The sequence below is a fragment of the Leopardus geoffroyi genome, chromosome X (genome assembly GCF_018350155.1).
Source record: "Leopardus geoffroyi isolate Oge1 chromosome X, O.geoffroyi_Oge1_pat1.0, whole genome shotgun sequence".
NCBI classification, from domain to species: domain Eukaryota; kingdom Metazoa; phylum Chordata; class Mammalia; order Carnivora; family Felidae; genus Leopardus; species Leopardus geoffroyi.
Genome location: NC_059343.1, coordinates 5881170 through 5897192, shown reverse-complemented (window position 1 = coordinate 5897192; position 16023 = coordinate 5881170). Strand labels below are relative to the sequence as shown.

The 16023-nt window shown below is 48.4% G+C and overlaps 1 protein-coding gene across 1 annotated transcript in view; it reads left to right on the top strand.

Annotated features, from left to right (window-relative positions):
- The first annotated feature begins 251 nt into the window (after positions 1 to 251).
- Positions 252 to 16023, top strand: part of ANOS1 (anosmin 1) — a 186976-nt gene continuing 171204 nt past the window's right edge. Inside the window, exon 1 of the mRNA XM_045472809.1 lies at positions 252 to 570. Coding sequence (XP_045328765.1) covers positions 364 to 570 — 207 coding nt within the window. The 5' untranslated portion in view covers positions 252 to 363. The remainder of the gene's footprint in view (positions 571 to 16023) is intronic.

Genomic DNA, 16023 nt, shown 5'->3' with positions numbered 1-16023 from the left:
CTGCCGGAGAGCCTGCGTGGGAGCCCGACCACCCAGAGCGGGGCGCACTGGGGAGACCGGGTCCGCGCCGCCCAGCCTCTGAGCGCGGGGGCCCGCTGCCCCTTAGACCAGCCCACGGCCCTCGGCCCGGCCCCCCTGTCACTCACTTTCCTCGCAGCCAATGGCGCGGCCGCCTGTCACCCTCACCCCGCCCCCCGAGGCCGAGCGGGGAGGAGGTTGGCGGGGAAGGCGCGGGGCTGGAGTTGAATGATTGAACTTTCCAGCGGAGTTGCGGCGGCCGCGAGGTGTCCCCGGCAGTGCGGCCCCGGCGCGGAGCTGGGAGCCTCGGCCAGCGCCCGGCGCCCGCGCCCCCGACCTGCAGCCATGGTGCCCGGGGCGCCCGGCGCGGCCCTGACCCTCTGCCTCTGGCTGGCGGCCTGCGGGGGCTGCCTGGCGGGCGGCCCCGGCGCCGCGGCCGCTCGGCGGCTGGACGAGTCCCTGTCGGCCGTGAGCGTCCAGCGCGCGCGCTGCTCGTCCAGGTGCCTCAGCTTGCAGATCACGCGCATGTCCGCCTTCTTCCAGCACTTCCAGGTACGGGAGCCGCCGCGCTGGCGCCGCGGGCCGTGGCGGGGGGCGCGCGCGCCGCCTGCCTCCCGGCCTGGGCGCCCCAACTTGTGGCCGGGCTCGGCGCGCGGATCCCGCCGTCCCGATTCGGCGTGGCTTTCCAAGCGGGGCTGCCGAGCCCCCGTCCCCAGCCGCCTCCTCCGAAGGAACCGGAGACTGCAGCATCCTTGCCAGCTCTCCTTTCCCGGCGGAAAACGAGCGGCGCTGTCTGGGGAGCGGGCGAGCCGCCGTGCAGATTCCGAGGCTGCGTGTGCGCGCTTGTGAGTTTCCCCCGACTCCGCGCGCGGGGCTCCGGGCCAGTCCCGCAAAGTCCCGGGCGCGGCGGGGCCCTCGGTGCCGCCGGCGCCGGGAGGGAGGCCGGGAGGCGCGCCCAGCCGCGCCCGGGGACCCGCGCGGGCAGCCCAGCCCCGCAGGTGCCCGCGGGCCGACACTTTTGTCTCTTCTGAGCGCCGCTTTCATCATCCGCGGGCCGGGAGCTCGCGGCCCCCCCGCACCCCCCACCCCCTTGGAGCCGCAGACAGGGCGCTGGGGCCGAGTCGTCTGTTCCAGAATGTGTGGGTTGGGGCGGGGGTGGGGGTGGTCGCTGTGCGCGCCCCAGTTTGGAGCTCCGGAGCTTCTCCGTCTTGCCAGCGGATAGTGTGCAGAGTAAGGGAAGCGATGCACGGGACACGGGACTTGGAGGGCCGGGTTTGGGTGCTCGGAGCAGAGCCCCGGGATCGGTGACTCCCGCGGGCCCCGTAGGACCTTCTGCTTGAGGATGGGAGAGCGTGCGTTTGGATGAGGGTGAACGTCGGAGGTTCAGAGAAGCGCGCTTTTGGCGCCTGTGGATTGCGGGGACCCTTGCGGGGAGCCACCGTAGCAAGGGTCCCCGCAGGTCTGGGCGTGGGAACCCGGGGTGCGGGGGACGCATCTGCGCGGCCGGCCGACTCTGCGGAGGCGCGTCCTGTTCCTGTTCCCAGCACACACACGAGTGCGCACGGTCTGAAATCATTCTCGCAGACGCCTTATTTCTCTCGTATGCCGTCGTTCTCTCCACGGCCTTCCCGCCTCTCTCCTTAGCGGCTCACCTGTTCCAAGCATTACGTTCTTTCTTGCCTCAGGAAAGCTGCGGAGGCCAGAAGGAGACCCGGGATCTTTGCAAAATCAGCCCTCTGATCTTGGGACAGAAACGGGGCGCCCCTCCCACCTCCCACAGGGGGCTTTCCAAGGGGCCCCGGCTACTAAGCTGCGAGAGGAGGCGATTGTAATGACGGTGGAGTTTGGGGGGTGTCCCTCGTGGCCCGAGAGCTAGTGGAACCTAGCGCCGAGTCGCACAGAACTCAAAGTTGGGATCCTCAGAGATCGCACCCGCTCGCGAAGCGTGCATGGGCGTGAGTGCGCCTTCGTGCAACACGTAGCGGGTTTCCGAGGAACTGGCAGTCGCTGCGGTCCTCCCGTCTCTGTGGAGAAGACGAAAACCGCGTTCTCCTGTTCCGCGCTGACACGACGCGGACATCCTGGAGAGGGCTCCTCCCTGGCCACCTGGTTTCCCAACCGCCCTGCCCTGCCAGAGCCCCTCTCCTGACAAGATGTGACATACACTACGGTTTAATCCGCCCCAGAAAACAAAACAGAGCAACCCATTCTTGGAGAGAAAGAGTATCTTTTCGTTCCTTCCTTCCTTCTTTCTTTCTAATTGAATTGTCAGTTGCTATAATTTATTTGTTTTACAGTTTAAGCGGCTAAAGAAGCAGTTTAGATCAAGCCAATTCCCGTGAAAGGCTTTTCTTGTGGTCTCCTGGCATGATTGCTCTTCAGAAGAAAAACTGCTGACGGAACACGCATTGCCAGACAATCCTGATTACATTTTAATTAGCTGGGGTGGGGTAAGCTGCAAATTACTCAGTTAGGACTTAATAGCTGCTGTTTCTGCAATCAATTGCCAAGCCATTCTTGGAGGTTTAACCCTAACCTGGTAATGCCTATCTGATTTACCTAAATTGCCCGGATTAAGCTTCCTTCAGATTTGAAAAGGCAGCACCTCACTCTCTTTATAAGCCCTGGAGCCTCCCTGTCCCTGCCCCCTTGTTAAATAATTGGGCGAGGATGCAGGTCAGGCTGCTTCCAGCTCCTTCCAGGGCATGTGTTGTTTGTTAACAGGAAAGGCCGGGGCGAGAGGAGGCTTGTGGAACAGCTCCTGCCAGGTGCCCCTCCGCTGCTGACCTTAGAGATAGAGGAGATCTGACTGTGGCATAAATGTGTCTGCATGTTTTGAATGCAGTCCTATCAATTGCTTTTTAATTTTTCAATTTGAGAAACCAGAAAATGGTTCAGAGAAGCAACTCTGCAGGGCCGGCTGCAGGAAACATGTTCAGTGCTTTTTCAAGCACTATTTAGTTCTTACAAGGATGCTAGACAGTGGGCAGAGTCGGGGCTCAAAGCCCAAGTTTCTAAGTTGAAGACTTGCAAATCGTCCTGACAATCAAACTCCATCACAACAGAATGCACAGGCTGACTTTTCTACCCCTCAAGTTTCCTTTCCCTGGTCAGCACCAGGAAGAGGTAAGACAGATGCATTCTGATGGCAAACGGGCAGGCAGTCCGTGAATGCTTCCCCCTGGCTGGTCTCAAGAGCCCTACAGAGTTGAAGACCCCCTCAAGGTGAACAACACAGTGAGAAGGGGCACAGTCCACTCAAGGGAAGGAAAGGTGAGGCTACTGAGATCCACAGGCAGTAGGCGAAGGAGCCTGCAGAGGACTGGTCTACAGAACATATTCACAAATATCCATTTCTCGTATTTATTTATACATTTTCAAGTTTATGTATTTATTTTTGAGAGAGAGAAGGTTCACACAAGCTGGAGAGGGGCAGAGAGAGAGGGAGAGAGAATCCCAAGCAGGCTCTGCACTGTCAGCATGGAGCCGGACGCGGGGCTCAAACTCACGAACCGTGAAACCACGACATGAGCTGCCAGGGCTGGGCTAGGAAGGACCCAGCCTCCGCACTCATGGTGTAGACAAAGACTTGGAGCGTCTGGGGGCACTGCCCTGGAGCCGCAGGCCCACACAGGAGGCTGCAATTGAGTGGTCTCTGCCCCAATTCCACACACTTTCCAGCCTCCTGTGAAAGTGATGAGGCCGTAGGGTCATGGGTAGATGGGGTGCACCTGGTCCCTTCGCTTCTGCGGTGCTGGTGGGCATCACCTGCCGGCCATGTAGCTATCACCCGGGCCCGGAAGACCGCGGGACTCGGTGCTGATCCATGCAGGCAGGAATGGTGAGTGGGGACTTCTGGAATTATCTGGCACAGCCCTTGGCTCCCTGTGCGGGGCACTGGGCACACTGCAGGTTTGCACATATCACGTACACGATGGCGTTACAATCCCCCAACAGGGGTGGTTGGGAAGGGCCTCCTTGTCTGTGAACGTGAGATCTGGGCTGTGGAGTGTGGAGCAGACATGTGGACTCTGGAGCCAGGCAGACCTGCTCTCCTGCAGGCTTGGCCACTGGGCACATGGGGGGTGGATAAAGAAACAGAGGTGCTGTTAATAGTGTCTAATAGTGGAGCTGGGTTCTGGGTGGCTACAAGTCCTTGGTTTTACTCTTTTTTGTTTTTAATTTTCTTTAATGTTTACTTTTGAGAGAGAGAGAGAGAGAGAGAATCCGAAGCAGGCTCCAGGTTCCGGGCTGTCAGCACACAGAACCTGATGCAGGGCTCGAACCCACAACTACAAGACTGTGTGTGACCTGAGCTGAAGTTGGATGCTCAACTGAATGAGCCACCCAGGCACCCCAGTTTTATTCTTATTTTTAGGATTTTATTGGCTAGTTGGTTAAAGTTTTTTAGACTTTTAAAATTTATTTATTTGAGAGAGGCAGAGTGAGTGGGGCAGGGGGGCAGAGAGAGGCAGAGAGAGCGAGAGAGAGAGGATCCCAAGCAGGCTCCACACTCTCCGTGCATGTGGAGCTCAAACTCATGAAACTGTGAGATGGTGACCTGAGCTGAAACCAAGAGTTGGACGCTTAACCGACTGAGCCACCCAGGCACCTTGATTAGTTGGTTAATTTACTTCAAGACTGACTACCGAATTTTTGGGACCCGGTGCAAAATGAAAACGTATGGGCCATTATTTCAAATATCAAGAAAAAAGAGTGTTATTCAAGGATCTAAAATATAAAACACTTTTCCTTCTGTGGCCCTTTTAGTTTGTCATGGTGTTTCAAACTGGCTATTCAATGTCATTTGCAGTAAAGAAAAATTGAAAGGCTAAGTTACTAGTATGGATTTTAATCTTTATCTTTATATTCACTGCCATTGTTATGTGCAAATATTGGAGCATGTCACTTGTCTGCCAGATCAGCAGCATTTCACAATTTGTCGTTCCTAACTCATGCCTGGAGGGTGCCTTGAGATGGGCTAGAGGGACGAGGAGAAGCCAGACTCAGGAAGGAGGGAAGGGAGAAGAGAGAACCCCTCCCCCGCCAAGTGTGCAACATGGGGTGTGCCCAGTGGGCATTTCACAGGAGGATCTGCAGGATGTGTGTAGACCTTCCCAGGTACCTGGGGTCTGCCAGATGCGGACATGCTTACTCAGGTACTCTTGGTACCCTGTTCTGCAAGCTTCTAGACCAATGCATTGCACTTTGTTCTAGATGCTGTCCTCTGGGAGTTGGGCCAGGGGTCTCCTTCTCCTAGTGCTCCAACCACGGCAAATGGGCAACCCCCAAGTATACTGCAGCCCCCTTGCTGGATGCAGTAGATACCTGCACCTGGGATGGGCTTGCGCCTTGGGTGTCTTAGACTCTGGCTGGCCACCCCACCCACCAGTGTGGTACTTCCCGCGTGATATGAGGGCAGCCACACTGGATTCTGGGACACTTCAGTGCACACATGCCCAACATCAACCCTCCTTGACCCTTGTCCAGGTCACGGCAGGGGACAGAGTGTGACAGTCATTTGGGGGCAAGGAGTTGGTGGGGTAGAACACTGGGTGCAGGGGACACGGGAGTGGGTAGCCGAGAACCTTTTCTGACAAGGTGAAGGAGCACTGGGGGGCAGGATCATGCGTGATTTGAGGCTCCATGCCTCCAGGATGAGCTTCACTGTTGTGCCAGCCCATATGAAACACAAACTCAAGGATAAAATCATCGAGATTTTCAATATGGTGAGCACAGAGCATCAAACCCCAGGCACTGGTCCCCTGAGCATGGGCCACGTGCATCGTTCATAGATCCGTGAAGCCAGCCCTGGTTTGGGCTTTTGTATTTCAAGAGTGCAGAACCCTTGGCGGGGCTTAAGCCCACTTGCCATGAGGATTCTTCACAGGGTTTTCCATAACGTTCCAGCGTATGATGCTGATCCGTATTCACTTGGGAATAACCTCTAACCTTTGTTTCCTCAACTTGACTAAAATATTAAAGAAGAAAGGAGGGAAGATTGTGTCTGAAATAAGCTTTCTTTTCTGGTGAGTCTCCTTTAACTTCAGAGTGACTCCCTCCCTTATGCAGTTGGGACATTCCGAGCAGACACCGCTCCTGCCTCCCCTGATTTTGCTTCGTTGTGGCAACCATGGAACTCAGCCTCAGGGCCTTAAAGACAGAGTCATTTCTTTCTCTGTATGACTTATTTCACTTAGCATAACACTCTCCAGTTCCATCCACGTTGCCACTCTTATGTGGATCCTGAGAAACTTAACAGAAGACCATGGGGGAGGGGAAGGAAAAAAAAAAAAAAGAGCAGGAGAGAGCCAAACCATAAGAGACTCTTAAAAACTGAGAATAAACTGAGGGTTGATGGGGAGTGGGAGGGTGGGGAGGGTGGGGGATGGGTATTGAGGAGGGCACCTGTTGGGATGAACACTGGGTGTTGTATGGAAACCAATTTGACAATAAATTTCACATTAAAAAAAAAAAAAAAGGCAGTCATTTCACTGAGTACGAGGAGACCCGGAATCTGCTCTTTTCTGTGCCGGTATTTTCTCTGAGGAGGCTCAAGAGAACAGGACTCGAGGACAAATAGTAGGCCATGTGCAACGGAGGAAGGAAAGATGTGTTTATTTATTTCCTTTGCCAGAATTCGCCACTGCTCAGGGGAGGAGCACATCTTCTCGTTGGAAGATAAGTAGCAGGTTGCTGGCAGGCATGGCCCGATGGGTCTAGAGTTTTATTAGTGGTAAGAGATTCTTGTTTAATGGGACATTATTCACCCTATAAAGTACCACAGATAGGCTTGCTTAGGTAGCTGATTAGAGAGATCAGAGGCTTCTCTTAGCAGTAATTGGAAGCTGTTTGTTTTGGCCAAAGAAAGAACTAAGCTAGTGATTAGCTCATTCTACTTAGAGGACCAGCCTCTCCTCCAAGAAAAAGTAAACAAACAATTATCACATCAAAAACCCTCAGGAGCCACAAATCAGCCTGAGGCTCACAGACTTTGCAGGACTACTTCGGTGGTGAATATACCCAGCCCTGGCGTGTTACTTGGCCCTGAGGTGATTTTTAAGTTCTAAGGCAGAATGGCCAGGCATTTGGAGAGGCCCCGGGAAGAAAGGGCATCCTCAGCTCTGGCCTTTGTATTTCCTGGTCTGGGTCCCTTGGATCTCTGGCTGTGTTTCTAAGAATTTCTGAATTTAACCAAACTAAACATTGGGCTAATCATGGCGGACGTTTGTGTTTTTCATTTGGTGTTTCTCCCTGAATGTGATTGAAAAGTCTCTTATTGACTTGCTCATTTCTTTGTTCGCTGTATCATTAAAGAAGAAATACATACTTACATATGTTTATATTGTATATATTCATATATATTTGTGCGTATAAACAGATGATATACTGTATGCATGTATGTGTGTTTGAAGGCCTAACTTAAAGAGTTAAAAGTTAATGTTGTTGCTGTGTTTCCACGTAAAAAACTTAATCATGAGTTAGGAGGTTATGATTTCTTTGAAATGGATTCACCAGATTCCATTGTGTAACCTGTTCTAGTGCGTTTCGGTGAATGGGTATAAAACCATAGGGTTAGGAGCACCTGGGTGGCTCAGTTGGTTAAGTGTCCATCTTTGGCTGAGGTCATGATCTCACAGTTTGTGGGTTCAAGCCCCACGTCGGGCTCTGTGGTGACAGCTCAGAGCCTGGAACCTGTTTCAGATTCTGTGTCTTCCTCTCTCTCTCTGCCCCTCCCCTGCTCGTGTTCTGTCTCTGTCTTGCTCTCAAAAGTAAAATAAACATTAAAAAAAAACCCCAAAAAACCCCATAGGGTTAGGTAGTTGGGGTGCCCGGCTGACTCAGTACATGGAGTGTGGGACTCTTGATCCTGGGGTTGTGAGTTCAAGCCCCATACTGGGTGTAGAGATTACTTAAAAAAATATTTTAAAAAACAAAACAAAACTTTCCGGTAGGGAGAGAAACTTATGAAAGTCAGCGGGCTCTGCTTATATTAATTCAGAAACGGACAGGTTTCTTTGCATAACTTGGCAATGCTCTAGAGAATTCTCCTCTCACACAATTTTGAGGGTGGGGGCTGGGGATGCATGTGATATCATCAGAATACATCTTATCTATGAAAAACAGGACAAGGAACACTGCAGATGCCCCACTGCAATGCCCTTGTGCGAATTACCGCAGAACTTCTCTTTGGAAAGACTTGCCTGAGCGCACAGACCTTCAGAGTCCCAGCGCTGTCTTGCACATTTCTACTTCACGTATTTGGGCTCCATGTTGTGAAAGTGTGCAGTCTATGTACATATGGCATTTATTAGGTATGACCTAGTTTTTCCTCTTTACATTAATCAAAGATACCCCTAACTCTTTCAAGCTTCAGATCAGCAGGAAGTCACCCACACTACAGAGTTGGCTGATGAAGCCGTCTTCCTGACCTTTTACTAATCTGCTTACCATCATCTTAGGAAAATGTGTAATTTCTTTTGGATTCTCTGAAATATTGAAAATAGGTCATAGACACCTATTCCTTCTCGGTAGATGCTGTTGGTGACCTTCTGTCCCTCACCTCCCTAACCCCCAGCTCCTGTATCAGCTAGCTGCTAATGGCTTACAGCTGCTCCCCTTAGAGACTAACTTTCTGCCCATGGACACCGTATCCTCTTCCCTCAATGAGGGCGAATCTTGCCATTGGCTCCCTGCTGGGGCCATAGGAGCCCAGCCCCCGCCCACTGGAATAACTCTTTTCGGTACCGTTTATGCTCCAAAGCATTGCATGGGACCAGGCTTCTGCAGGTCTCCAGCTGAGATCTCTTCCCTCCCTTTCCACTGAGGGCTTCCCCCAATATATCATATATTCAGGAAGCCCCCTTCCGGCCACTGCTTGTAGGAAACCCAATCTCAGACACCTACCTTCGGAGATACCTGATCTCATTCAACACGGTTGTTTTTCAGATTGGACAGAGCCTGGAGCCTGCTTCAGATTGCATGTCTCTATTTCTCTCTCTCTCTCAAAATAAAAAATTAAAAATTATAAAAAGTAAATGAAGAAGCACTTAGGACATTTTCTGTTATTTGGATTTAGCGTATGTCTCCTGATGATTTCAGTATAAAGATTTCAGATCTTGAGCCCAATCCATAAACACATCATGCTCCTTCACTGTCCCTGTGAAATGTAGACACTGCTAAAGCAAGCTTGAAATAGTTGTATGGTCAATGGATGGTTGATGGGGTGAGGGGACATCATGAATCACAGTACACCCTGAACATCTAGGAAGATGACAAGGGGGACCCATCAGTTGGGGTATCGACCAACTTTGGATTTACTCAGCAAGCAACCGGGGAACCATATGCCCCAGGACCTAGAATACGATCTCTATCCTTAGCTTTCACCCATTGGTTCCAAATGGTGATGGGAGGCATTTTCCCTGATGGTGGAGAAGCTTGGATAAAAGTAGTTATCATTGATAGCCAATAAGTAAAGAAAGGAATATGGGAGCAGTGTTTATGGTTCATTTTATTTTAAAATTTTTATGTTTATTTTTGGTGGGGGGGAGAGGGACAGAATGTGAGCAGAGGAGGGGCCAGGAGAGAGAGACACACACAGAATTGGAAGCAAGCTCCGAGCTGTCAGCACAGAGCCTGATGTGGGGCTAGAACTCACAAACCATGAGATCACGACCTGAGCTGAAGTCGGATGCTTAACCGACTGCGCCACCCAGGTTATGGCTCATTTTAATGTAAATCACAGACTGTAGATGCTCATTCTGTCTCTCCCTTTAAAAACCAAAAAGCAATGCTTTCATCAGTTGGGTTTATTTCGGCTACTATGGACAGGCTGCCGCAGTTTCAAAGATGAGACTGTAAGATCCCTGCATATGAGGAACTTCTAGTCTAGTGGTGGCTAAGACTTTGGTCCACAAGTGCCTGCGAAGATAGTTATTTGTATGAGATCTCTGAGGAAGGAGCGTCTCCCTTTAGAGAAAGTGTCCTAGGGGAGAGGACCCTTGCGCAAAACCTCAAACGCTGTGTTCTTCTAGCCCAGAGCAGTCAACGCGAGGAAAGGCAGAGTCTTCCGACAATTTTCTCTGTCTGTTGGGGACGCCCGGTGCTCCTGATGGACGTGATACAGTATCAGGCTCTCAGCTAGCAGCCAGGCTTTGGGAACTGGTCCTTACTCGCTGTACCGAAGCTCAGGTCCTTTGCTCTACAGAACAGGCTAAAAGCATGGCCAGGCCATCACACGTGTATGTACAGCTCTTTGTGGTTCTTGTTGCTGTGGTTGAACCATGGGCCACACCGCTAAACACAATGATTTTTCTTCACTTGATCTTTGTGAGATCTTGCCAGCAGCGTTCAGAGAGAGCCCCGGAGAAGCAGGAGAAGGCGAGAGAAGGAGGCTGTCCATTCCGTCTCCTCGCCATAATGCTGCAGCTTGCGACAGGACCCCAGTCTCAATTCATGGGGGCGGACCCCTAGTAAGAAACTCCTCTGAATTACTGAGCCACGGGTTAGAAGAGAGTTAGCATTGCATTTGACAGTGTCTTGGTGGTGACGAAGTAGTTTCACATAAAATATCTGTTTGACCTCCACAGCAACTCTGTGAGGTCAGGAGTGTTATTTTTCTTTTACAGATAAGAAAGTTGAAGGTCTGGAAGAGAGGGAACCGAGGCTTCATAGCAGAAACTCAAGCACTAATTGTCATATTCCCAAATATTTATACTGAATGACCCCGCTTCTCAGGATGTTAACAGGGAGACAAGACAGAGTGGAAATATCAACTATAACATAAGTGAGAACCTGAGTTTTGGGGGGAAATATTCCTACACTTCTCGTTCTCTCGTTGGCTCCTGGAGACACCAGCGCATCACAAAAGGGTGCAGTTGTGGATAGTTGAAAGATGAATGGTATGACGGGAAAAGCCTGAAAAAATACCAGTCCGTCAACACCCATCCTCTGTGCATTTAACCACCCAGATCCTTCTTCCAACCAGTGAGAATCTGTCAAACACCATCATCTTTCAAGTATCTTAGGTTTTGCGGGACCCAGCATAAACTTCCTGCTCTCACAAGCATTATTTTCTGCTAGAGAAAGGCGGCGGGGGGGGTGGGGGGCGAGGGGGGAGAGAAACACTGAAGCAAGTAGTTGCAAAGAGTTATGAAGTGACGAAACTATTATAATCATGCATCATTTAAAATCTTCATACATGTTGGCTTAATGCATAATCATAACTTCTTAGATGAAGAGGTTTTTTTTTTCTTTCCTATAAATGGAATTTGTTTCTGTCCACCACCACTAACACTTGTCCAACAAAGTAGAATTATTGTGATCCTTGCAGAAACATCTTGACCACAGCTGGGCTCCTGGATGCCCTAGGGTTTGCTGTCTGGGAATAACAGAGGTCTCAGGACATGACCTTGCTCTTGGTTCCCAGCTGCCGTTGTACTTCTCTGTGGTGCGGGGACATGTTCACACTGTTTGCAAGTGGTAATTGTGCACGTATGTGACAGCTCCTTCCAAGAACTCATTGTCCCTTCTGTGCTTGCTGTCTTTCTTTTTGTTTTTGTTTTGGGAGACTGTGTGTGTGTGTGTGTGTGTGTGTGTGTGTGTCATGTGTTTATTTTTTATGATTCTAAAAAAATTTTTAACGTTCATTCATTTTTTTGAGAGACAGCGTGTGAGGGGAGAGGGGCAGAGAGAGAGGGAGACACAGAATCCAAAGCAGGCTCCAGGCTCTGAGCTGTCAGCACAGAGCCTGACGTGGGGCTCAAACCCACAAACCATGAGATCATGACCTGAGCCAAAGTCAGACACTTCGGCTGAGCCACCAAGGCACCCCTATTCTTTATGATTCTTTCCAGCATCTCTGTAAGATATAAATATTGGACAATGAGGAGGGCTGCACTTGAAAATGGTGACAAATTGGGGTTCTTTTATACCCAAAGTGCTCAAATCTATCCTAAGGGGAATCTGAGAAAAAATAGCCTATTAAGAGGGGGGAAGAAAGCTAAAAAAACTTTTAATTCACACTGTGTTTACCTTTTTGTTTTAAATTGTAGTAACATTTGTCACTTCATAAGCTTTTTACTCTCCCGGTTGTTAATATCCTGCCCAGGTGAGAAAATATTCTGTTACAGTGACCTCAAAGATCTATAATTTTGTTTTGCATATCTTTTGCCTTCCTAGTTTGAAAGGTAAGGTGGTTAAGTGGTCACTGCTTAAATTATATAATGTATGGTGATGAGTATCTCTGTCTTGAGGAAGTGTGTTTTCCTCATTGGTTTGCACAGGATCTCAAGTTACCTTCAGCCAACACATATGCATATGTCCCTTAATTTACTATCTAATCATTTCACTGCTAATGTCTGATTATGTCCAAAGAAGTGACAATTTTATGAGTCCAGAAATGAAAATAGGACTCCCTCTAATGAAATAAGAAACAGTAATTTTGCGAAGTAATTCATCACCTTCCAAAAATGTCATTAATCGTACCAGTGCTTGGGACCCGAGGAAAATTGGGAATTCATTTACCTTTGAACTTCAGAGATGTTTTCTCCTTATTTTATTTCCAGTTTATACCTTTCTTCAACCCACTATATTACAATGCATTACTAAGTCGTAGTTTGCAACACATGAAATTATTTTTGGCGTTCCTCACTCTAATATAAGTGACGTGCTTATTATCTAAAGACAAACCAGATAGGTTCCACTCTTGGTTGGGAGGTTGCTTACTGGCAAGTTCCTCTAAAAGAAAGGCTGAAACAGTTGAGAAGGTCTAAATGCAAACACAAATAAAGCTTTCGGGTTAAAGGCGATTTTTACCTATTCACTGTGTTCCTGTTTGGGTTTTAGTATAAAGTGGTTCATGCAACGTAAGTGAATCAACTCCTGTTTAATTTTCTGGTAACACATGATTGAGAGAGACAGCCCTTTTTAGACTGAAATAATGTCTCCGCTCCTGTCTTTAAACGCCTATACAACTGGGAATAATGGCATCTTGTGAGATGTATCCTGTCAGAGTTTGTGGGCTGGAAAGAAAATTGATGAAGAGTCATGGAAACGTAAGATGCCAGGACAGGTTCGAATGAGGTTACACACCTCATATTAATGTGTCGTCCTGGGTCCGGGACGAGTTTCCATGTCCTGTTCTGAGAAACCAAATATGCCAGGGGGCCTGGCGTTTCAGAGCCTTTAGCTTGCTTTCCAGCTGATGAGTGGACCCTGTAGGATGCAAATACCAAGACCCTTTACAGTCATGGGAGATGACAATAATAATAATAATAATAATAATAATAATAATAATAATAATATCCCCTGCATTTGGAAATGTGGAAATGTTTCCTGACAAACCTCCATGCAAACAGTTTCTTGTGAGATAACTCACATTTCCATTGTCTGTTCTTCTCGGCAAGCTGCTCATTTTTGACCTGCTTCCTGATGTTTCATCTCTCGCTTGATGGCTATTTCCACCAGTGAACAGTGATCGGCACATCGTAGAGGTGTGCGGTGAAGTGAGCAGAACACCACCCCAGCCGTATGGAGATCCAGTGGCATCCAGGCCCCTGAGTTGAAAAGCAGTCTTGCCCAACAGCCCTGCTATACGGATGATTCAAGAAAAGGCAAAGTTACAGATTGCATCACCACGTAAAGTTGGGGCTTGCTTTCCAGAGTTGAAGTCTGTTAATTATAAGAATGCTAAGTTAATTATAAGATTGCCACTGATTAGTTCCTGAAAGAAGGAGAAAAAAGTTGGAGAAAAAAGTTGCCGTGCTGTGTTTTGGTAACTGATTCTTTTATTTATTTTATTATTATTATTTTTTTAAATGTTTATTTATTTTTGAGACAGAGAGACACAGAGCATGAATGGGGAAGGGTCAGAGAAGGAGACACAGAATCGGAAGCAGGCTCCAGGCTCTGAGCTGTCAGCACAGAGCCCGACACGGGGTTTGAACTCACGGACTGTGAGATCATGACCTGAGCCGAGGTCAGATGCTCAACCAACTGAGCCACCCAGGCACCCCAACTGTGATTCTTTTAAATGTCTTCAGCGTGCAGGAAGTGCAAGAAATAAGATGTTGCATACCATTAAAGCACTCGTGGTTTGAAGGTAAACACATTTTGTTTTCCATTGTCTCTTCCATGTTTCGAGGTATTCGTAGCCCCTCAAAACAATCTCATCTATGTGGCACTTCCTTTCTTATTTCCTTGGACATAGTAGGTCCTCAGCAGAGGTTTGGTGGAACTGTCCAGGACATCTCTGAATAGAGATGAATTCTCCCTTTCAGTCCGTCCCACTTTCTTCTCTCTTTTTATGTTGACACTTGGCTGTACCATTTTGAAAGCAGCACAGCCAAACTCATCTGCTGATCATTCCAGAAATGGCCTGCATCTGGGAAGTTATATTCCCATTGGGCCGGGATCTAAAAAAAAAGTAGGAACATCTTTCCTCTGTTGTTGTCTCCACATTTTTGTATCCGGAATTATGAGATAATGTCCTCACAGCTGCAGAGAAATTAAAACAATTTTGGACAGAATGTATTCACTTGTGAAGTGTTACACTGACTGTTGGAAAACGTATTTGGAGGTGAGACCACATTATAACAGACATACATTTGTATTTTGATCTTTGTGTTATTCAGGAGCCATGGACTTGTATAATATTTTTAACCTATTTTTAATATGGCAAGATTTGTACAGTCTAGATTATTTACTGCACAATTTCAGAAGAAAAAAAAAACCAGGAAACTCCTTTTTTGAATAATCACATGAAATTAGGGCTAAAGTTTTGTTTGCATACAGGATGCCTGGTTGGCTCAGTTGGTAGAGCATGTGACTCTTGATTTTGGGGTTGTGAGTTTGAGCCCCATGTTGGGTGTAGAGATTACTTAAAAGAATGAGATCTTGGGGAGCCTGGGTGACTCAGTCGATTAAGCATCCGACTTTGGCTCAGGGCATGATCTCATGATTTGTGGGTTTGAGCCCAGCGTTGGGCTCTGTGCTGAAGGCTCAGACCCTGGAGCCTGCTTCAGATTCTGTGTTTTCCTCTCTCTCTGCCCTTCCCCTGCTTGTGCTCTGTCTCTGTCTCTCTCTCTCAAAAAAATAAAAAAAAATTAAAAAAAATAAGTTTTAATTTTGCCAGCTGGTCCTAAAGTCTGATTCCCTGGGAACTTCTCTGCAAGTAAACCACTTCTCCTTTTCAAGAACTGTTGTCTCCCAACCTTCTTTGAGACCCTTTAACCTTCATTTGCTCAGTCTCCTCACCCATGACGAGGTTGGCGGTGAGTCCTGTTTCACTGGGTTCTGCTCTGATGGAGTTTAGTTAGAGCGGAACCTCTCATATAGTTAGCTCTCCAGAAATGTTGGCTGTTGTTAAGATGTGTTAGGCACCAAATAAGTGTCTTGTGCTGAAGACCTTGGGACTCAGAAATAAAGAACACGTACGCCCTTGATCCTGGGCACTTCACAGTGTGGTCTGAGAGCCAGAAAAAAGTAATTTAAACACCCGATTTATAGATGGGCCAAAGACTTCACCAGACAAAATATGCAGGTGGCAAACAAGCTTGTGAAAAGAGGCTCTATGTCACATGTCATTGGGAAAAGTCACATTAAAAAACAAGATACCACCACATGCCTGTCCGAATGGCCCAGATCTGGAATTTGGACAGCACCAAATGCTGGTGACGATGTGGAGCCCCAGGAACTCGCGTTCACTGCTGGAGGGAATGGAAAATGGTGCAGCCATTTTGGAAGACAGGTTAGCCATTTTTGTTAAAAAAAAAAAAAAAAAAGAAAAAGAAACAGCCCAAAATGGAAGTCATTTGCCATCCAGGACAGCAAAGCAAGACTTAATTACAGTTTCAACCTATCTGAGGAATGTGACCTTTTAACAGTAGACCTGAAATTTGCTGGTCAGCTCTAGTGAGCTAATCTGCATGATAACAACCCTCCTATTCCCTTCCCTACAAAGAGAAGATGGAATAATCCTTTCTTCTTGAAAACTTCCTCCTCTAC